The following is a 23,573-nucleotide window of genomic DNA, read 5'->3' on the forward strand; positions in this document are numbered from 1 at the left end:
ATTATAATACAGATATCCAGTCATTTGTTCTGCCAAAATGTCTAGGAAAATGCAAGCGTCTTTGCCTGGCACCAAAACAATGAAAAAGTTGATGCCCGGCAGGTCTCCTTGGGGAGAGCATTCCTTAGCTAGGCAGCTGCTACACAAAGGGTCATTCTCTTGTCGCCACCCTCTGGACCTCCCTTAGAGGTGACACACACAAAAAGGCCTCTGATGTTGATATGGGGAAGACAGTCCTTTTGGTATACAGATCCTGAGCTGTATAATGCTTTAAATGTCAAAATTGCCACCCTCTTGAGATTGGGCAGTTCCAAAACCAGAGCTTGAACCTGTTTTTCATCTGGAACTTTAATATCAGGATTCTGATAAACGTTCTTGGAACACTGTTATGATATATATGATAATGGCTTGAAAAAGTTAATTCAAACTTTGACAGAAATCAAGCCTTGATGGTTCACCTACCTAGTTTTTATCTGATTTTCACCAGAAATACATAGGGAATGAAGACTTCATTTCCTGAGTGTTTCTGGTGAAAGTCAGATAAAAACTTCTGACTTATTTATTTATTTTGCTTTTCAGTTGCAGTAGAGAGTGATTAACCAAAGGTGGGGATTTTCCTTTTAAATTAGTAATTTAAATAAAAAAATAGGTTTGTGTGCACACCTACAGTAGCTATTTTATTCTTACAGCTGTATACTCTGAAGGCACCTGAGCCTGATATGGTTTCTTAACTGGGATTTTTTTGAATTCTTTATTTGGTTTCATATTAGTGACATTGTATTTAATATGTTTAGAATTTTTTTTCTTGATACCAGAGTTTGATTGGAATTTTATTTTGCTCTTTTGATATGCGTCTGTGATTGTATCCAGACTGTTCTTTTATTGTGTTGTTCTCTTGACAGAGAATAATAAAATATAAATTGGGGAGCGGGGGGAGGGAATGGATAAGAACAGTTAGCATTATAAACGCAGATATTATGTGGAACAGCCAAACAGGTTTGAGCAGACATATCCTGCTAGATTTTCATTTAAATACCTTATCCGCCCTTTGGCATATTCACAGCTATATGCAGGTTTTAGCACCCTGTTTAGGGCCTAGACAGGAGTTAAATTATGCATGAAATTCCTTGATTGTATATTAGACCCTTTCACTTGAATGCTGCCTCACAGGCTTTTGATCAAGGGTCTAGACAACTCTCATATGACGAAAGCTTACATTGTTTGGGGCTTTTTGGCTTAGACTAAAGGTAAGGGGCTACAGGATAAGAGGTTTATAAAATTGTGTATGGTGTAGAGCAGTGTTTCCCCAACTTGGGTCTCCAGCTGTTTTTGGACTACAACTCCCATCATCCCTAGCTAGCAAGATCAGTGGTCAGGGATGATGGGAAATGTAGTACAAAAACAACTGGAGACCAAAGTTGGGGAAACCCTGGTGTAGAGTAAGTAGATGAAAAAGGGTTTTTTTCTCTTTCTTAAATCTAGACTGCAGGATCATCCAATGATGCTTAATGGTAGGAAATTTGGGAGAAACAAAAAGTGCACACAGCACATAGTTAAATTATGGAATTCACTGCCATAAAATGTGGTGGTGGCCACCAACTTGGATGGCTTTAAAAAGGAATTCGCCTTGTCATCCATGAATTTACCTTTCGGTGTTTAGTAGTCATGAGGGCTCTGTACTGTTTCCAAGGTAGCTTGCCTGCAAGGACCAGTTCAGACCATAGGTGTCTGGTTTGCTACTTTGGGAAACAGGATGATAGGCTGCCCGGCTGCTCTTCTGTTCTTATTTGCAGAGGGTGAAAAGTACACGTGAGAATCCCTTTGGCTCCCCCTCCTGACATCAAGTTCCATTGCAACTCATTGTTCCTGTCAGATCCTAGAGAGCCTGTCTGCATGGCAGACTTGACAGAAAAGCAATGTGTTTGTAAAACTTGGGGATTAAGGTTAATGCATATTTACTGTGCCTTAAATTCTAATGCTAAACCACACCATGGCTTAGCACAAATGCATGAGCGTGAGGGTTCCTCTATGAGCTAAAGCATGGCCCCCGAAGTTTATTTTGTAATTAGAAAACATATGTAAATTTACACACAAACCACAAGGTTTGTTCTTGAGTTTATAGCTTATGGAGGAGACCAACCACAAGCCCAGATTTGGACAACACATTTGGCCAAACCATGGCTTAGATCTGAGTAGTGCAGCAACAGGAAGGAAGGAACACACACACACACACACAGGCTGCCATCTTTTCTCCAGGAAACCACTCACTTGTGTGTTTCCTCTGAGCTGTGGTTCGGCTTTGATTGTCTGCACACCATACATTTAAAGCACATTATTTGCCCTGGAGAATCCTGGAAATTGTAACGCTGTGAGGGGTAAACTCATTTCCCAGGATTGCTGGGGAAAGTCATGTGCTTTAAATATATGGTGTGTATGCAGTCTAAGACTTACGTGTGAATTAACTTAAAGCAAAACATTTGGGTTACATAATTAGGAAAGATAAAGAGGGACTATTTTCTCAGCTATGGAAGTTACGCTTAATATGCTTAGCCTGCATATCTACTATGGACTCAACAGCTTTATGTTCTGTTAAGTAGACAATTGCTGCATGTTGGAGTGATGTTTCTGCTTATGCAAGTAGTTTCTGACTTTCATAAAACATCATAACAGCAAAAGCCACACCTGAGAAGCGCCTTCCTGCCATATAGTTACTTAAGGCCTAAGAGAGCTTTCTTTCAATAGAAGGGAGCAAATTTGCATGATTCTGGGATTTTAAAAAGGGAGTCAATTTGAGTAATAAGCAGTAAACTCTTGAGAGGGGATAAAGGAGATGCTGGATAAGTCCATGGAAGTAGCTTATGTTACTTTGAAGCAATGCTTGTCTTCTTATTTTGCATCAAAATTCCATTAGTTGTCTATATCAGTGTGAGAAGAGACTTCTGAAAACCTAGAGACTGAAAACAAAAATCCCATTCATTTAGACTTTCTTTCAGTATTATAGTGGCCTGATTCAGATATAATGCTGAACCCTGATTTAGTGTTATGAGCAAAAGCCTCCTCCTACCTTCCATTTTCTCCTAACTGCAGTTCATTTTAATTCAGATGAAATGACAAACTGCAGTTGGTTGAAAACAAGAAGGGGGATGCTCATGATCTCTGCGATGGGGGAAGGGTGCACATCCTCAGTGTAACCAGTGTAAATTCCTGCCAATATCTTTCATCTCTCTTTGCTCCATACCTTTGGTTTTCATCATCACAGACCTGTCTGCGCACTTTTAAAATACAACCTAAAATTATTGCATGCGTGCTGGTTTTGAATTTGAAGGTGAAACGTTTGTTCTTTGTCTCTCCTCAAGGGCATCGGAAAGATGACGAAACACCTTCTGGCTGGGGACCTGTGGAGCTTGTGGCTGTGATTGCAGGCCCAGTGTTCCTTGTGTTCGTCATTTTGATCATAGTGGTTTTTGTCTTTCACCACCACCAGCGAGTATATCACAATCGTCAACGGCTGGACATGGAAGATCCATCTTGCGAGATGTGTCTATCCAAGGACAAAACCCTTCAAGATCTAGTGTATGATCTGTCTACCTCTGGCTCTGGCTCAGGTACAAATGCCTTCCTTTTTATGCAACATTTTGTTTTTTAAAAATGTTGCTAAGCTATGTTATATGGCTCTAATTTTAGTAAAAATGCAGTATATTCACCTTATTATGTTTTTATATATGCTGTAAGCCACCCGAAGTGACTGGGAAAACCCATACACAGGAGCGAGGTATAAAGAATAAAATTACTATTATTATTAAATCATTTTCTTTAATATGATGGAATTCTGAAACCATTCTCCTTCTTAGTGTTGCAGTTTAAACAATAGGTGCTGAAAGCAAGTAGCAAATGGCCCTAAATTGGCTGCTGTTCTCGCCTGGAGTAGACATTTGTTATGAAGTTAAAGAAGAGAGCGCTTTCTTCCTCAAAGTCAAGTTCTCAGCAGTTATTCTCCTTTCCCTTCTGTTGCACAGCAGGGGTAAAAATGGGCAGGAAAGGAAGGATGTGCCTTTGCTCCACTTCCTTATGTGCTGCAATAGGTGCCCATGTGACTTATCACCTTCCCAGTGTAGATTATAGTTCAAATCAGGCCTGGCATAGCTGCATTCACATCTGCTGCATATCTTTGGCACAAGTTAGCGTATCATTTAGAGCATTCAAAATGCTTCTCAATATCTCAGTCATTGCCAACGACATACAGGATAGATTGTCAGTGTCCCCATTTTGCACACAGGACTGACTGAGGTTGAGCGATGGGCAAGCCGCAAATAGGGTCTAGTTGTACCCATTGCTAAAATGGAATCTGAATTGAGAATGTGCCAGTTTTCTACTCATAGGCACCACACGGGACACTGAAGTTATAAATGGATTGCCTATAGCATAAGGTAAAGGTAAAGCTACCCCTGCCCGTATGGGCCAGTCGTGTCCGACTCTAGGGTTGTGCGCCCATCGCACTTAAGAGACCGGGGGCCAGCGCTGTCCGGAGACACTTCCGGGTCACGTGGCCAGCGTGACGAAGCTGCTCTGGCGAGCCAGCACCAGCGCAGCACACGGAAACGCCGTTTACCTTCCCGCTATAAAGCGGTACCTATTTATCTACTTGCACTTAATAGTGCTTTCGAACTGCTAGGTGGGCAGGAGCTGGGACCAAAAGACAGGAGCTCACCCCGCCGCAGGGATTCAAATTGCCGACCATACGATCGGCAAGCCCTAGGCACTGAGGTTTTACCCACAGCGCCACCCGCGTCCCAATAGCATGGTCAGAGACAGGGTTCCTGCACGACAAGTGGCAGTTGCTGAAATTCCCTCTTCACATCTGTTATAAAGCTGAAGGAACCTGCTCTTTTTTGCACATGGCGCCTTAAGAGGCTCTTGAGTACTTAAAGCCAAGCCACCTTGGCTTCCTGCCCTATGGGATCCTTTTCAACACTTCCCTTTCTTACTGCATGAGTATTCCACTAACAAACCCTGTAAGTGGAAGCCCTGTGGAAGGGCTTCCACTTGTGCAACAGGTTTTTCCCATATGTGTGACCCCCCCAAATTGGCTCGGGGGTCAGGAGAACCCCAGAATGGCATATAGATGGAGAGTAGGGGGGTTGTTCTGCCTGGCATTAGACAGAACATTCAGCATAGCACAATGTTGAATTCAACCCTTTCTTTCTGCATATTGAGCATTGTCAGCCAGCCACAATAGCAAAGGCCGGTTGTGCACATAGGACTGCAGACTCAAGCTCCTGTTTCAGTGACGTGGCTGCTATGCTTCTTTTGAGGATATCCACACTTTGGATCTTTAGAAGATAATTGCTGCATCAGGCCCTAATAAGAGCGGGAAATCTTTGATTTGGACTCTTGAATACAGTGGTACCTCGGGTTAAGAACTTAATTCAATCTGGAGGTCCGTTCTTAACCTGAGGTACCACTTTAGCTAATGGGGCCTCCTGGTACCGCTGCCACGCAATTTCTGTTCTCATCCTGAAGCAAAGTTCTTAACCTGAGGTACTATTTCTGGCTTAGTGGAGTCTGTAACCCACTAATGTCATAACCAAACTTGGCCTACTTTCTTCTTTATACTGGCCTTGTCTTCCCTATCTCTAATTTAACTTTTTGCCGGCAGGTTTGCCGCTCTTTGTCCAGCGCACTGTGGCTCGGACAATTGTCCTGCAGGAAATAATCGGCAAAGGTCGTTTTGGGGAAGTGTGGCGTGGCCGGTGGCGTGGCGGCGATGTAGCTGTGAAAATCTTTTCTTCGCGGGAAGAGAGATCCTGGTTCAGAGAAGCCGAGATCTACCAAACAGTCATGCTGCGCCATGAGAATATTTTGGGGTTTATCGCTGCAGACAACAAAGGTATTGTGCCGCTTCCGCATTCCAGTAAACGAACCAGAGTAACAGATTGTATTTTAAAATATTGCTTTATGCTATCTGCATAAATTATAGTTTCATGGCGATGTTGAAGCCTCTGTGTCTGTTGACTGCGCTGATGTGTCATCCTGAAATGTTCGTGAATGCCTTAAGTGCTGAGAGACAAAGCAGCAACACAGCACAATTATTTTTTTACTGTTTTTGGTGAGAGGCCAGTTTCGATAGGGCTAAAACCTCACACTGACTCTGGCGGAGGAAGAAAGGCAAAGAAACTAGAAAGCTGAAGGATTATGGGCAAGGGAGGCATACTGTTGTCTTTCTGTATCTTAAGGCTTCCATAAGACAAAATTCAGCTGGGGCAGCTCTCCCCTCCTCTTCCTGCCCCCCATATCACAATTATACAATAATAGACACTCCACCTGGTTCAGTCTTCCTTTCTGATCAATGATAGGAGGCACAGGGCCACTCTCAGGGTCTTCACCTGGAAAATTCAAGGGAGTCATCATGAAGCACTCTAAAGAGTTGAATGTGAAAAATCAATTTGGGCTGACCAGATGGGAGGAAAGAGAGCTCAACCTTGGGTGAGTTAACTCTTAGACCCAGGTGTGGGGAACCTCTGGCCCTCCAGATGTTTCTGGACTACAACTTGCATCGACCCTGACCAATGGCCGTGCCAGCTGAGGCTGGTGGGAGTTTGAGTCTGGCAGCAACTGGAGGGCCGCAGTTTTCTTACCCCTGCTCTAAGTTGAGCACAGGAAACTGCAGCAGTGGCTAGCAGAACAGCTCCGAGCATCACTTTGCCTATGTCTGTCCATGACAGGGGCAGCTTTGCATTTGGCTGGTGGTGGGTGAAGCATAGAGCAACCAGAACCGTCCCTCTCCCTCTTGCAGATGGGCAACAGTCACAGCCTTTGGCTTCTGATTGCTAACTGTCGTAACAAAGCGGAATTGGTCACATTGACGTGATTTGAATATGTGCAGAATTCAGATGTATTACACTGGCACACTTCCCAAGCACCATGTGACATTCCCCCTTCAAAAGGTTTTTCAAATTCAGCTAGTTCAAATAACTCCCTTCTCAAAACTGATTTTATTGCAGACCAGTGTACAAGTTACTTTCCCCGGGCCTTCAGAAACAATAAACCTCACACACTGTGAGGGCTCCTGCCTTTTGACTTTCACCAGCTTCTAGTTTTGTGACCGGCTCATTTATTAGTTTTTCTGTGAGAGTGTTCGAGCAAAACCTCCCTTGGGGTGGCTTGGGGCTAAGAAAGTCCTAGGACTTCATTCATGGCAAAGTCATCTGACTTCCTCCGTTTCTGTCCAAGCTGTTCAGTTTCTCAACCTGGAAAACATACCCAGCCCATCACAGATGCTTCTGCTGCTATAGAAATCACTTAAGCTTAGTGCGCTTTTTAAAATTCATGTCTCTGTACCAGCTTGGATATTGCCAGTTTTGAGAAACAGCTCTTGCATTATAGACCTGATCTTGCGCCTCTCATGCAAAATTGATAATCTTAACAGGAAACGAAGGTTAACAGTTACTCTTATTAGTAGCTATTAAAGAGTATTCAGTGTCTGATGATGCCAAAGAGGGCTGGTATAAAATGAGTTGCTTTCAAGTGTATGCAGTGTTGTGTGTGCTTGGCCTTTGGGGACACCAGTCATTTGCTCCTGTGATGCCACAACAATGTGCTTCACTTTGGAGCTGTTCATACAGCAGGAGCAAAATAATGTTGTATGTGATTTATCACACACTGTCTTCTCTTGACAGCCAAGTCAGGCAGCTTCAGGGATCTGTCCCTTTCCTAGGGCTGGGTGATATCTGGTTTTCAGCATTGTTATAAACATCGCGATATACCTATATATCACAATGTCTGGAATATGAATGGAGCTATGTAGAGGCATTGGCTGGCTTCATGTTTTTCCCACATTGTGATTTTTGCATAGAACACACACACACAAAATGATTCGTGATATATTGCCAGGTCAGAAATTAGGAAACCAATATCACGATATGGACCTTGAACCCATTTTGGACGATACATCGCCCAACCCTAACGCACATCATGATTCGCAATATATTCCAGGTCAAAAAGTATGAAACCAATATCACGATATGGACTTCAAACAGGTTTTGGATGATATTTCAATATATTGCCAATCCCTACCCTCTCCTTAGTCTCCCAGGGATCATTGCCTTTGCTAGAGATCATGACAGGGAGTAGTGACAGGGGGAATTTCTGCTGTTCCCCCCTTTTTGTTGGGGCAAAGTGTGCGAGGACCAGTCCTGTTGGGGTGTGCCGCTCGCAGCAGTTCCAGTTTGTCTTGTGTCTGTAGGGCTTATTGGCGACAGATCTGGTCTGGCAGTTTGCTACTTCCTGGGAGGAGGTGGCCCATATCGAGATCCAGACACCATAAAGTTCATACGGCTGTTTGAAACTGCTACATGTCCTAAATAGGGACAAGGTGATGAACGTGAAGTAGGGTTAGGGTATTAGACAATGCTTATTTTATTATTTATTTGTTGTTGTTTTTTATAAAATTCCAGCTTTTCACCATGTAAGTCTCCAAGTACCATACAGTGGTATGTCTGGTTACGTACTTAATTTGTTCTGGAGGTCTGTTCTTAACCTGAAACTGTTGTTAACCTGAAGCACCACTTTAGCTAATGGGGCCTCCCGCTGCTGCCATGCGATTTCTGTTCTCATCCTGAAGCAAAGTTCTTAACCCAAGGTACTATTTCTGGGTTAGTGGAGTCTGTAACCTGAAGCGTATGTAACCCGAGATACCACTGTACAGCAATAAAATATACAAAACTTAGACATAAATGATTTCTATCCCACCTTTAACCCCCACAACAACCCTGTGAGGTAGGTTAGGCTGAGAGGCAGTGACTGGCCCCAGGTCACCCAGTGAGCTTCATGGTCCAGTTGGGATTCGAACCCTGGTCTCCCAGGCCCTAGTCTGATATGCTAACCGCTATGCCATACTGGCACTAAAATTTAAACCTCTGAAATATAAAACTTCAAGAATTTAAAGGCCTAGAATAAAGCGGTTTTGGCCAGATGTCTGAAATTCAGTAGAGATGGTTCATGTACAATTTCTTGTGGGAGGAAATTCCATAGAGTTGGACCTATGACACTGTAGGCATGACTCCTCGTTGACATGAGTGATGCTTGGGGCCTGTAAACAGTCACCAATGGTGCTCCTCCCAGTGATATCAGTGATCAACTACTAAAGAAGAGTGGCAAGAGAAACTGATCAACTATGCTGAGATGGCGAGACTAAGAGGGAAAATTCGGAACCAGCAGGACCAGACTTTCCTAAAGGAATGGAAGAAGTTTTCGATATATTTGGAAAAGCAGTTGTAATCAATTGACATCGCTTGTAGGTTTAAAAGAAGTTTCGTAAGGAGTAATTTATAAATTATTGTGAAAAGAATTAAGAATAGATGTATTGGAAATTTGAGTTTATAGCAATAATTATAGTAACAAAATGCACTATTAGAAAGACTTTAGAGAACCATCGGTCGAGGTTGAAGGAAGTCTTAGGCTATGAAACCCAAAATTTTGAAATGATGTTTAAAAGGATGTTTTGCTGGAAAATAGTGTAAAAACCAATAAAAAATTGTTGAAACTGATATTGGTGATCAACTTAGGGTGTACAAAGTAAGGCATCGTGGGACTGAGTGATTCAGGGCTTTGTATACTACTAGCACAGCAGCCTTGAACTTGACCTAGTAGATCCCATAGTAAATGTCTGCAAACATATTCATAGCTCCGTTAGAGCATGGTGCTGGTAACGCCAAGGTTGCAGGTTTCTACTGCATATTCCTGTATTGCAGGGGGTTGAACTAGATGATCCTTTACAACTCCACAATTCTGTTATTCTATACAGTAAACAGATTTTTCTCAACTGTTCCGCCTTTTGTTGTATATGCTACCTGCTGCTCTTCAATGAATTCTAGCGCAAAAGTTTGGCTGCCGTTTTCTTCACCCTTTTGATGGGCCCTTCTCCCGTTTGCCTTGCCAACAGATAATGGCACTTGGACTCAGTTGTGGTTGGTCTCCGATTACCATGAGTATGGCTCTCTGTTTGATTACCTCAACCGATACACTGTAACCATCGAGGGGATGATTAAATTGGCTCTGTCCGCTGCCAGTGGACTAGCACACCTGCACATGGAAATTGTGGGAACCCAAGGTAAGAAACAGGTTTGACAGATGCACATTTTACAGAGGTCGTTTAGGAAGCGACAGGGCTTCTCTTAAGACCAGCATAAACCGAGGAAGACGAAGTAGCTCATTCTTTAGATGAAAGCAGGAAGAAAGCTTAAATCGGCTGGTAATGAAACTAGTAGAATTTAGGGTAAAACAAGTAAGCAACCTGTATAAACCACAATTCCCTACATTAGAAATCATGAGGAACTGTAGTTTGAGATGATCAGGATTGGTTTCCCAAGGAGTTTCCGTTCCAGTGCTTGTTCCTATCTGCTAAACTATCCTTTTAACAATGTATATCTGCACAAGGCCACTATCCTATCTACTGGCTCTTGCACTGAGTCTGATAAGAGATCTTGTTTATTTCCTTCATAGTTAACACTTTGTAGTTTGTAGTTTTAACACTGACTGAGCTTTGTGGCTTTTGTGGTGCTGTCTGCTCCTTTTTGGACTTTATTATTGGCAAATAATTTTATCATTACACCGAAGGACAATTGTAGGATTCTCTTTCATTGCGTTTTACTAGGAAAACCTGGGATTGCTCACCGGGACTTGAAATCCAAGAATATACTGGTGAAGAAGACTGGAACTTGTGCCATTGCTGACTTGGGTCTGGCTGTCCGCCATGACGCTGTTACTGATACAATTGACATAGCCCCCAATCAGAGGGTTGGAACAAAGCGGTAAGAAAATGGTGGCTCAGCTGATCAGGGGTTCAGTGTTGACGGCTTTGGGTGAAGAGCCAAAAATACGACCCAAAGTTGTTGCAGTTGCTTCATCTATAGCAGGGCTGCCTGACCATTTTGGGCCAAATGGCTACATTGACCCTTGTCCAACCGCCAGGGGCCAGCATACCAGTGGTGAATGTGGTCACCCCACGCTCTCTGTCACACACAAATCGGGCTTACAGAATTCACACACATGAGACACACAGAGATACGGAGGTGAGGGACCCATAGCCCTCAGCTGATCAACGTAGATGAGCTGTGAAGTGAGGCTTTCACTCCCTCCCTGCTCATTGAATGGTGGAGACCAGGGAGAAATTAAAACTTCTCTGCCCATCCCAGTTCTGTTTTACTTGAGTCCCGTCCCTGACGGCTGCCCAAATTGGTGTGTGTTTGGCCAGAAAATTTTACTTGTGGTTGGGGAGAGAGGATTGGCTCAGGCTAGGGCTGACTGGTATCTGGTTTTCAGCTTCGTGATATCACCAGCTAAGCATTGCAATATACTGATGCGTCACAATGTGTGAAATTAGAGGCATTGGCTGGCTTCACGGTTTTTCCCGCATTGTGATTTTTGCATAGCGTGCACACACGCACACACACAAATAATCATGATTCGTTATATATTGCCAGGTCAAAAATTATGAAACAGATATGGGTTTTAATCCAGTTTTGGACGATTTTTTGATGTATCACCCAGCCCTAGCCTAGGCTAGCTGTTGACAAACCCTGGTTTATATTCTCTGTGCTTTTCTCCTAGATCAGACACTTGCCAAGTGCTAACTGATTTGTTTTGCCTACATGCAACATTAGGCTTAGACATTTGACTAGTTGAAAACATTTTTTAATGCATTAACTTCATTAGAACCACCCCCCCTTTTTAGTCACCAGCAGATTTGTTATTAATGTTAATGATAAAAACAAATTAGTTAACTGCTTGTTTGACTGCAGTAATCTGACTTTAACAATAGCTGGACACCTAGTGCAAGAATACAACAACTGCTTCTCTGTACTGTTCGCGTGAATCCCATACTCAGAAGAGCAGAATTTGCACTGCGCTTTTATCTGTGATCACCCCCCCCCCCACACACACACAAATACTCTCAAGCAATTGGGGATGACTTACAGTAGTGTTTCATGCATTTTACTTCAACTATTCTCAGTTGTTTCAACAGCTTTTTTATTTTTTTAGACGTGCGTAGTCTCGAGCATTTTTGGGAGGTGGCAGAAACAATGGGCATCATTTTGAAATTGTTGGAAAGTGCTGGACATGGCTTCTCACATCATTTCATTCATACACACACACACACACACACACACCCTCAAGAGGACATTGTGTTGTGTATAGATTTACAACAAAATATGAACTGAACATTAAGTTCCGCCCCCTGCTGCTCATGTCATTTTGAGGGTTGGTTTTTTTAACGTAAAGGCAATAATTACTTAATTTAAAAAATAATAATTTCTGTCAGAATGTGCAGTTCAGTTGAATGGGCTTTCAAACAAGGGGCCTGCCCTGAAAATTGTGGTTCTTGAGCCATAGTTACAGCAAATGATACTTCTGTATTACTCTCAGATACCATAATAGTATTAGATTTTAGCCACAATAGATGTCATAGTAATTTATGTGATTTGTTCTTATTTTGATTCAGCTACATGGCTCCCGAGGTTCTTGATGAAACAATTAACATGAAGCATTTTGATTCATTTAAATGTGCTGATATCTATGCCCTGGGACTAGTTTATTGGGAAATTGCTCGGAGATGCAACTCAGGAGGTAATGGCTTTTTTTTCCTTTTCTTTGCATAGAAATTAAGAGGGTTTCTGCCTGCTCCGAATGTTGCAATAAAACAGTGTCATCTCAATGCACAGAATTTTTTAAAAGGATGTAGACTAGAGATGTAATTAGGAGGAGCATGGGAGCTCTGCCCGTCTTGTTTGGAGAAGGAAGTAGTTTTGCTGATTCAGAAAATCACGTTGTTCCCATTGACTCAGCATTTTAATCAGACTCACGCTAATGGGTTTGGTGGGGATTATTGACATGTCTTTGGTGGGTGGAGTCTCAGAAAAGTTTCAAGAATATGCTGGTCACTCTGTGTGTTATTTTGATGGTGAAGTAGTGGGCATTATAATTCAGATCCCCCCCCCCCCGTTGTATTCTTTGTCATGGACTGAGGAAAGCTGATTGCTTCTCCAATTATTGGGTGTCTTAATAAGTCATGAAGGGACACGGGTGGCACTGTGGGTTAAACCACAGAGCCTAGGACTTGCCGATCTGAAGGTCAGCGGTCCGAATCCCTGCGACAGGGTGAGCTCCCGTTGTTCGGTCCCTGCTCCTGCCAACCTAGCAGTTTGAAAGCACCTCAAAGTGCAAGTAGATAAATAGGTACCGCTCTGGCAGGAAGGTAAATGGCATTTCTGTGCGCTGCTGTGGTTCGCCAGAAGCGGCTTAGTCATGCTGGCCACATGACCCGGAAGCTGTATGCCGGCTCCCTCGGCCAATAAAGCGAGATGAGCGCTGCAACCCCAGAGTCGGTCACGACTGGACCTAATGGTCAGGGGTCCCTTTACCTTTAGTAGGAGATGAGAAAGAACAGGGAAAGCCTGGGACTTAAGCTGAGTGGAAACTATGCAAAAGCAGCCCATGTGAGCAAGGGGCAGAGTAATTTAACACCCCACTCTGGGCTGCAGGGTGGGTATGCTGGATGTGGCAGAGGTATCCCTCTGCTCAGCTCCCCCAGCTGTGCTGTCCACCCGCCAACAGCCACCAACAGAGTGACACATGTCACTCTCCTGGTACAGCACTTCCCTTTCCAAATGCCTGTTGTTGGGATACTGCCAGGGAGACGGGGGCATCAGGCAGGCCCCCAGCTGGCTCCGGACGATCACCGGTCTCCCGTGGAACAGCATCAGTCAATTAGCGACACTCAGTCTCAGGTATGTTCTGAGACCCGTGCACACTCTTGTCAGCAGGGTGTATAAATCATCCACAACGGAAGATGGAGACAGAGAGAGCATATTTACAGCTTTCTTCAACGTACCGTATTTTTCGCTCTATAAGACGCACCAGACCACAAAACGCACCTAGTTTTTGGAGGAGGAAAACAAGAAAAAAATTATTCTGAATCTCAGAAGCCAGAACAGCAAGAGGGATCACTGTGCAGCGAAAGCAGCGATCCCTCTTGCTGTTCTGGCTTCTGGGATAGCTGCGCAGCCTGCATTCGCTCCATAAGACGCACACACATTTCCCCTTACTTTTTAGGAGGGAAAAAGTGAGTCTTATAGAGCAAAAAATACGGTAGTTCAGGAACAAAGGAAAACATGACTGCTTGCCTCCGTGTCCAGGAAAACAGGCGCATAGCAATAGCAACATACAACGGAAGTTCCCAGCAGACTGTGCTGGGAGTAAACAGGCATGTGATACACAAACATCATGCCTGTACCCTTTTAAGGTGGAATGGAACTATATCCTAACACCGAGTGCCATCAGCAGCATTGCCTGTGGAAGGCTCCAAAACTGCATTCCAGGGACTGGGGGAATCAAGCTAGTCTCACCGTCATTGGTAGCATTGTCCTCAACTCTGTCCTGATTGCAGGAAACTTGCTGCTCCTCATCTGCCATGAGCAGGACAGCAGATGTGGTGGTTGCCTCGCAGCTCTGCAAAGTGTTTGGATTGTGTCCTAAAAATATTTCAGATTTGTGCTGGAAATAGAGAAACGGTGCGGGAGGTACGGCTGCCGCTGCTGTCAAAACCCTGGCCAACTTGTGGAACATCCGCACGGCTCGGGCCATGGACACAATGGCTCCTGAGCACCCTTTCCTGCTTAGCTTCTTGGTATATTCCAGAGCCTTTCGGCAAGGAAAGAAGCTGGGAGACAGATTGAACGTGAATGGAGGAAAACTCTGGTCGAATGGAATGTAAGATAGGATACAGTTGTGGGTACAGCGGTGCTTTTTCAATTACCGTATTTTTCGCTCTATAAAACGCACCAGACTACAAGACGCACCTAGTTTTTGGAGGAGGAAAACAAGAAAAAAAATATTCTGAATCTCAGAAGCCAGAACAGCAAGAGGGATCGCTACGCAGTGAAAGCAGCAATCCCTCTTGCTGTTCTGGCTTCTGGGATAGCTGCGCAGCCTGCATTCGCTCCATAAGGCGCACACACATTTCGCCTTACTTTTAGGAGGGAAAAAGTGAGTTATAGAGCAAAAAATATGGTAATTGTGTAGGAATTTTAATGTATGTAATGTCATTAAACTTTTCTCTAATTTCTGTTTGAGTTTGTTGAAGATTACACTCTTTCTCTCTCTCTCTCTCTCTCACGCTTAGATGCAACAGTGTATGAATATAGTTCTGTTTTGCATAGTTTCTTGTTTGGGGCGTGTGACTAGCTTTTCTCTCCCTCCCCATCCTCAATCTTTTAGGTACTCATGAAGAATATCAGCTGCCATACTATGACCTTGTACCGTCTGACCCCTCCATAGAAGAAATGCGGAAGGTTGTATGTGACCAGAAGCTACGGCCTAATGTTCCCAACTGGTGGCAGAGTTACGAGGTACAGTTAGACTGTGACAAAGACTATAACAACTTGACGCTTCTTGAACAAGAGGTACCGACAATATTAATACTAATAACATTTGCCGCATTAGCTAGGGCAGAAAGGGAAACACTAGCCCTCTGTTCGCATAACTCTTGTGAGCAAGTCCTGTGCAAGCTTTTTATGGCAGCCTGAATGCTCTTGTAATGGAGAACCAAAACTACCTATAGAAGGCAGGATTTCAGTGTGCTAAAAGGAGGTGGCTAACTATGTGAGACCAGTATCATCTTTTGGGATTCTGAAAGTGCAACTTCTGCTTCCTCTGAGAGACAAAGGAGTTGATTTGCAGTCAGTGGCCTGGTTCGCACGTCACATTAAACCATTAGAAACCACAAGCTGACAACGCGAGAAGCCAGACCACGCCTTGTGGAAGTGCCTGCTATTCCACATTATACCATAATTTATTTTCACTATGATTAAAAACAACGTGTGAAACGGGTCAGTGACTTATGGTCCAGATGGTGGAATGAACACAGTACAGAGGTACCTCGAGTCACATATGCTTCAGGTTACAGACTCCGCTAACCCAAAATAGTGCTTCAGGTTAATAACTTTGCTTCAGGATTAGAACAGAAATCGGGCTCCAGCGGCACGGCAGCAGCAGGAGGCCCCATTAGCTAACGTGGTCTTCAGGTTAAGAACAGACCTCCGGAACGAATTAAGTACTTAACCCAAGGTACCACTGTATAACAGTTCTCTTAATGTAACCTGAAGCGTATGTAACCCGAGGTACCACTGTACTCCCATTTGATCTAGGCTGATTGACGCAGTTTGAAAACACATTTAGAAAATTGTTCTCCACGTTGGCCGTGTGTGTTGTTTTTATTGATATTGATAATAATTATTGGAATTAAATCTAATAGGAATTTGGTTTATCGCTGAGCATTTAATGTGTCTGGGAGTAAACCATTAGGCTTATTCTTATTCTTAGCCATTTCAGCCAAGCCATGCCCTCCTGCCCTACACCTGAGATCAGATGCGGGGCAGGTAAAAATCTGACCAAGCCAAAAAAGAAAAAAAGAAAAAGAGTTTTGAAGACACGTGTGCAATGCTTTGTCTGGTCTTGCTGTGCACTTTGCAATTGGATGGTTGTCTGGTCTCAAGAACCCCTTTGCAAGATCTACCGTATTTTTTCACTCTATAGGACGCATATTTTCCCCTCCAAAAATGAAGGGGAAATGTGTGTGCGTCCTATGGAGCGAATGCAGGCTCCTTGGCTTCATCGATAGCAATGGGAAGCCTCTGAAGTGCAGAGGGAGCAGTCCCTCTGCGCTCCGGAGGCTTTCGCGTTGCTTTCGCTGAAGCCTGGTGCGCACCAACCCCTCTCGCTCTCCAGGCAGCTATCCGCAAGCCTTTGGAGCACAGCAGGAGTTCCCACCGCGCTCCGAAGGCTTGCGGATAGCAGCCTGAAGCCCGGGGAGCACAGCGCCAACTCCCGCTGGGAGCATGCCCCCAGCCCCGCAAGCTCCGGGAGCGGCGGCAAGGCTACGCGCAACCTTGCTGCCGCTCCCGGACCTGTTCTGGGGTCAGGGGAAGCTCGGGCTTCCCTCGCCCCAGCCCCGCGGCTAAAAACGAAGCCGCGCGCAGCCTCTCCCGGCTGGAGAGGTTGCGCGCGGCTAAAGAAGAAGCCAAGACAGCCAGCGGGATGGATCCTGCTCGCTGTCTTGGCGTCTTTGCTCTTTGGGGCTGGGGGGGGGAATAAAAAAAAATTCTTTATTTCCCCCCCTTAAAACTAGGTGCGCCCTATGGTCCGGTGCACCCTATGGAGCTCCTCTCCTTAATCTAGTGGATAGTGTCGGTAAACAGAAGCCAGTTTATGCAGGTGGTACTACCTGTGTGATGGCCACATGGTGACTGGAAGAAATGCTCCACTTGAGAAGAGAAATGCTCCACTTGAAGGGAATTAGCCAGACCATGTCTGTGCGTGGATCGATCTTCGTACGCTATGCTGTCTGTAGCGAAATAAAACATACCCATACAGCATATGCAACGAGCCCTATGTAGGCTGAAAGAGACATTGCATTGAATATGCCATTGAGAGATCCCTGATGTCTTCTTTCTTTCTCTCTCTCCCCCCCCCCTTCATTTTTAGTCTTTGCGAGTTATGGGGAAAATGATGCGCGAGTGCTGGTATGCCAATGGAGCAGCACGACTAACAGCGTTGCGCATCAAGAAAACTCTTTCTCATCTCAGTCTCAACGAGGATGTGAAAGTTTAGTCCGCAAGGCCCTTTTCTCGAGGAAACTGCGCAAAAGCTGCCATGCTAGAATTGATGAGTGGTGGAGAAGGCCTACCTCGTTTTTCTACACAGCCTGCTCCTATCAGCTGGACAACGTGGTGTGCAGGTTAGGTGAGGAAAGTGGACACCCACAGACTTGGCTCCCTTCCTGATTCACGAGTGAAAGTCATCTTTTTTTTCCTAATCCTCTCCGGAGAGCGTAAGGATGGGCTTGTTGTATAGAGAGAGAAGTTGACCGCAACCGTATCTTGTTGTTCCTCTGGTGGAAATCCCTGTAAATCCTGGCGACGTGCTTGTCGGAGACAGCCCTCTGGCTTAGGGGAAGTGCTTGAGGACCAACATATGCACACACATGCGCACACAAGATTTGGGTGCTCCCTTGTCTGGCCATGTGAAGCTCTTAGTCCTTTCCTAGTTTGACAGATCCTAAGCCACCGCAGCCACTAGTGTTCAGCAGCGTGAGCATGTGCAAAGGTACGTGTCCCTGCGCCCCTTTGGTATTATCGTGTCCGCTTGTGCCCCTGTGCATGTGCAAATGTAGAGTGTCCTCGTGTGAAAGTGCAGGTGCTCGTGCTCTCTTTGTCCCACACGTTGAGCATCGTTATCTCCTTTTCCTCTCGCTAGGGAAGGGTGCGAGGGTATCCTCCCTGCCCATTTTTAGACCCATCGGGGCACTACACAAAACTATCTCACTGCCATCCTTCCCTTCTTTTCAAAGCAGGGAATAGGTTTTATTGCGTGTGTGTGTTTTTTAGTTTCATGGTCCTCCTGTGTTGTCAGGGCTGGGTGGCAACAGTTGCTTAGCAGGCAGTCCAATCTGCAGAAGGAATAGATGTCAGGTGAAATCAGTGCTGGTCCTCCTGGTTAAAGGAAGCAAGGCAAAAGTAGGGCTGGGGGAAGCGGTTGACCTTTCAGGATCGTTGCCATTCTATTTCTCAAGAAACAACTAGCATTTTAAACATTTCTCTAATGAAGCATCTGTGGCAAAATAGTGTATTCAGAGGCTTCCTGTGAAGATTTATCCCTTAAGGAATGATGACTGCAAAACTAAACTTTTTATTATTAAAAGTGTATGTGTGTGCGTGTGTGCGTGTACATATGTGTGTATATATATGTTTGTGTGTGTGTGTGTGTGTGTGTGTGTGTGTGTGTGTGTGTATATATATATGTATATGGTCTCCCGTATTCTGGAAGTGATTATGTGTCACTTGGAATGGGGTGGGGGGGAGAGTTTGGAATGGATTAACTTGCATGCATTTTGTTTCAGTTAAATGATCAGGGTGTAATAAGACTGATTTGGCTGTCGTGTTTGCTTTGGGAACAGCCCAAGACTGTATTATGATGCAAATAATGCGTTGAAAACTCCATAGTATGTGGGTTGGGTGTTTGTGGTAGATAACTCCTGAAGCCATAACTTTTAACTGGAATGGTTTGACTATTGTTTGTTAATTCTTATTTAATTGGGAGGGTCTGGATTTTAACTTTTTTTACTATTCTTTATAAGAGAAGTAAAATTGATAATTACCTCTCGTTCTCTTTTTAAAGAAATCACTACAAAAAAAAAAATACTGAAAAAAAATGCACACAGCTCAATTTTACACTGGAACTGTTTCTACTCAAGTTGTGGGCCCTGACTTCTGAGAGGAGACATTATGTCCACTCTGAGACAGGGCATTTTTTAAGTAACGTATATAAAACATTGTGTGTTTTGCTGTCTGTGGTTGTAGGTGTTCGTCTCTGTCTCTTCCTCCTTCAGCCCCTTCTCTTGTTCTCAACTATGTCAGTGTGTAAAGTTGAAGCATTGTCGTGTTGTGTATTGGAGTCAGTTTTACACGCTCTTTTTGGTTTGAAGCAAACTGTAGCTTCCTCCAGGGCTGTGTTTTGAAAATCTCAGGCGCTCTTATTCACGGAGGGACAAGTGGAGTTTGCCCTTCTCGTAAAACCTGCTGCCTTCTGTGATTCTGTTTCTGATTGCTTTTGAGCCAGAGGCTACCACACCTCTCCAGCAAATGGACACAGCTTACCAAATCACCTCTACAACTTGGTTCTAAGATGAAAAGCACCTCGACATTTGTCTAGATCATGTATTCCCATCAATGAAAAATTGACTACTTGGTTGCTGACATTGGAAGCTGAAGATAGTACGTCATGGAGACTTAAATTTGGAAGATGCACATGTACAACTCGCAGCGGTAACATAATTCCATTGCTAAGTTCTCCTTAGTTGGTTGGGGTTGTTGTTTTTTAAGTAACGAGGGAGCCATTGTCCTTTGAAACTGCTTGGCCTTGGTGGCTGGAAGAGTTGAGGAAGCTGTAGTGTGGCTATGAAATGGTGCCTAAGCACATTCTGAGTGTTCCCCCAAGAAGCAAGTTGTACACTCTTAACTTTATGGCATTGCAGTGTTAAGCACACCACTTGGAAGTGTGATGAGAGCCTACTTCTATGTAAAGCAGAGGCAGGTAGCTTGATGCCCTCCTGCCATCTCTAGCAAGCATGGCCAATAGCCAAGGAATGATGGGAGTTGTAGCCTACACATCTGAAGGGCATGTTGATGACTGTCCCTGATGTAAAAGCAGCTTGAATTGGAGTGCAACTAACCTAATTAATATCTTACAATAACTTACCACCGCAACACAGGCACACCTCTGTTGTGTCCTTATGAATAAGCCAACTGTGTAGCGCTGCACCTTGAAAGGTAAAAGGGATAGGCTGTGTCACAATGATTGGCTTCTAGAGTCATCATAGTATGCATTTATCAAAGAGGCCGCGGTAGCCTCTTGCAGAAGAGGAGCAAGGCAGCTAGCTAAAGAGCATTAAAAAGCACTGTGCCATTACATGGCTAGATGCTCGTTTAGCACATTTCTCTCTTCTAACATATATCTGACCAGTGACAGGTAGACGTTGGCTGGGGTTGCAATTTACAGCACTGCAAATTGCAGCAGTCTGAAGGAGGAGAGGTTTTCCTGCTCCCACTTCACCTGCTACAAAGATAAATAGGGATAGAAATCCTAATGTCACATTCAAAGGACTGTTGTTCCCGTCCCACTCCCCACAGATCAGAAAGAAGAGGGCAAGTCGGAGGGCCACGAGTTTCTTCTTAAAATTCAAACAGACACAGCTGCACTCCGTTGTGCCTGTTTTCTTCTTAATAATGTGAAAAATTCAAATAAAAGACATACCCAACAGTGCAGCTACAATAACTGCTGAGATCTTTTTTTAGACGGCATAAACTTGAGGGCACCTAGGAGAGTGAAGAAAACCAGTAACTGTAGCCAGACAACCATGAAGTTTTTAGTCCACTGGTCTTCAGGTAAGTCACAGGATGGAATTTGAGTTCTTAATTCCACTTGGGAACGAGCGACTAGCTTCATCTTGGCATCAAGGCAGACATGAAAGAATCTGGTGACGTCAAACCTCCAAATGGAAAAGAGTTCATTCACTGCTTTTTTTTTTTCAAATCTAGAAGATGGAAGGTGTGGGTTCCTGGCTGGTACTATTAGATTTTGTCAGGTGGCACACTGGCTTCAGAATAGATCATTCTGGTACTGTTGTCTGTCTCTTCCCTGCCCCCCCCCCTTTCCCACTTTCTGGTCCACCTACCCCTGATTCCTACTTGATCTTTATATTTCGTTCAGGTTTTGTATGTTTTATTAGAAAAAAAGACTGTAAAATAGCCACTTAGACACTTTACCTCCTCAGTATGCAAATGTAAATACATGTAATATAGTAAAGAAATCTTTTGTTTTAATATAAGAATGAGGCTGTCCAATTTTCTGTTGTACATTATTAAAAGTTTGTTTTTATTCACTTCAGCTCTGCGATCTTTTCTTTTCTGGTTAATTCTAGCTAACAGTACTCTTAATAACCATAGACTTAGGAGTGGCCGCAGGTGACATTGACACAGACTGCAAATGGACCAAGCCACCCGTCACTCTTTGGGAAATTGTCCTTTGGAAGATGGTGAACTCTCCTTCGTTGGAGGTTATTAAACTGAGGTTGGATCGCCATCTGTTGGGGGATTCTTTAGCAGTGATTCCAGCATTGCAGAAGGTTGGGCTAGATGACCCTTAGGGCCCCTTCCAACTCTTAACAGTTGTATGATCCTGTGAAGACACTCAGACTTAATTCTGAGTAACCATGTATTGGATCACACTGCACATTATGCATACCGTATTTTTCGCTCCATAAGACGCACTTTTCCTCCTAAAAAGTAAGAGGAAAGTCTGTGCGTCTTATGGAGCAAATGTGTGGTCCCTAGAGCTGAATTGCCCAGGGGCAAAAAGCAGATCGTGCGTTTTTGTTTTTGTTTTTAGAAAGAGGGAAGGGGATGTTGAAATGAAGCCGCTGAGCAGCTGATCGGCAAGCGATCAGGAGGGAGACAAGGGACGCTAGCGATAAAGGAGGCTGCCTGGGCGGGGGGAGGTAAAAGCACATAGATCCTCAGGATTTTTGCATTGGGTCACCCCAAATTCACCATCAGATCACATAGCATGTCCATGGCTACGGCCTGCACCAAAAACACACACACATCCACTGTTTCTTGGGGCCGCAATGGTGCAAAAATGTGGTTATAAAACATGGATCCACATGGATCCTCAGGATTTTTGCATTGGGTCACCACAAATTCACCATCAGATCACATATCATGTCTGTGGCCACAGCATGAACCACAAAAATCATGCATCCACTGTTTCGTTCAGAATATATTTTTTTTCTTGTTTTCCTCTAAAAACTACATGTTTCTTATGGTCAGGTGCGTCTTATGGAGCGAAAAATACGGTAAATTGCTTTATGCAAGGGGGAGCCAGGGGGATGCCAGAGCGCCTTCACCTGAGACTTGGGGGGAGCAATTACTCCCTAAACCAGGAAGTCAGCCTGTCATTCCTTATCTCTTACTGCCAAACAAATATGTTTGCCCCATATTTCCACTCCATTTATGGTATTTGACTAATAACTGTTGGCAGTAGACAGATGTGAAGCATAAGAAGGAGGAATAAAAAGCTAAATCTTTTGCTCATGTTAAAGTGTCATCTTGGATTTCTGCTTGAGGGTTTCCAGTGGCAGTAACAAGCTTATCCAGCCTTAAGCCTGTGGAGTGTGTTTAACAGAAATTAAGAATTCCCCTCCCCACCCTTCCATTAGTCTGGTAGCATAAATTTTGCTTCTTTTAAGCTGCTTTTATGGCAGAAGTGTGGGTTACCTGCTCATCCAATTTTCTGCGATTAGAAACCTCACCACATTGCTAGCCCCCGTGAACGGAGCATGTTGTGGGAGAGGATTGCCCCCTTTTATCCCTTAACAATATTATGGTGCCTCATCCACCCTTAAGCATCAACCCAATGAAATTAGGGGGTCGGTTTCAATGGGAGATCGCCATCTGGGCCTCAGTTTTTGCATTCTAATCGGCTTTCCCCAAATGCCCTATAATTCTGTTTTCCTATACTTTAAACACGCAGTTGGAGACTGCAAGATGCTGATTAGGCTCAACAACAAAGCATTACTTTTAAAAGGCCAGGAGATACTTGTGCATTGATGTGCACTACACATTCCACATGATTTCTGTTTCTTATTTTACTGCTGTGAAGTTAGGACACTACGGAAGCACACCTTGCTAGACAGCGATGTGAGCAGGATTTCTAAGAGAGCATGCAGTGCCCTGTGAATCTCCTCCTTGATCCTCAGAATGACTAGAGGTGGATAGCTCATTGGTTAGAGTGTTGTGTTGACAATGCCAAGCTTGCAGGTTTGATCCCCATAAGGGACAACTGCACATTCCGGCGTTGCGGGGGGGGGGGGTTGGACTCCTAGGGTCATTAGGAGTTCTATGCAGCTACATGAGTGAGCCGGTAAAGGAGGCATGGAGAGGCTTGTCCGTGTCCCTCTATGC

General features: G+C 44.2%; 1 protein-coding gene across 3 annotated transcripts in view; it reads left to right on the top strand.

Annotated features, from left to right (window-relative positions):
• The window catches only part of ACVR1B (activin A receptor type 1B), a 39,008-nt gene extending 17,510 nt beyond the window's left edge, over positions 1-21,498 (top strand). The window contains exons 3-10 of one of the 3 annotated variants that reach the window (XR_014508031.1): positions 3,357-3,605; positions 5,657-5,887; positions 9,941-10,108; positions 10,652-10,808; positions 12,500-12,624; positions 15,274-15,458; positions 17,539-20,145; positions 20,179-21,498. Coding sequence is in view for 2 of the 3 variants with exons in the window: in XM_083427643.1 (XP_083283769.1) it covers positions 3,357-3,605; positions 5,657-5,887; positions 9,941-10,108; positions 10,652-10,808; positions 12,500-12,624; positions 15,274-15,458; positions 17,539-17,664 (1,241 nt within the window). In the remaining variant the exon portion in view is untranslated. Of the gene's footprint in view, positions 1-3,356; positions 3,606-5,656; positions 5,888-9,940; positions 10,109-10,651; positions 10,809-12,499; positions 12,625-15,273; positions 15,459-17,538 lie in introns of all 3 variants that reach the window. The other 2 variants (XM_083427643.1, XM_083427644.1) reach the window with 2 other exon arrangements.
• Positions 21,499-23,573: the final 2,075 nt, after the last annotated feature.

Source organism: Podarcis tiliguerta (assembly GCF_965153285.1).
Source record: "Podarcis tiliguerta genome assembly, chromosome: 2".
Lineage (NCBI taxonomy): Eukaryota > Metazoa > Chordata > Lepidosauria > Squamata > Lacertidae > Podarcis > Podarcis tiliguerta.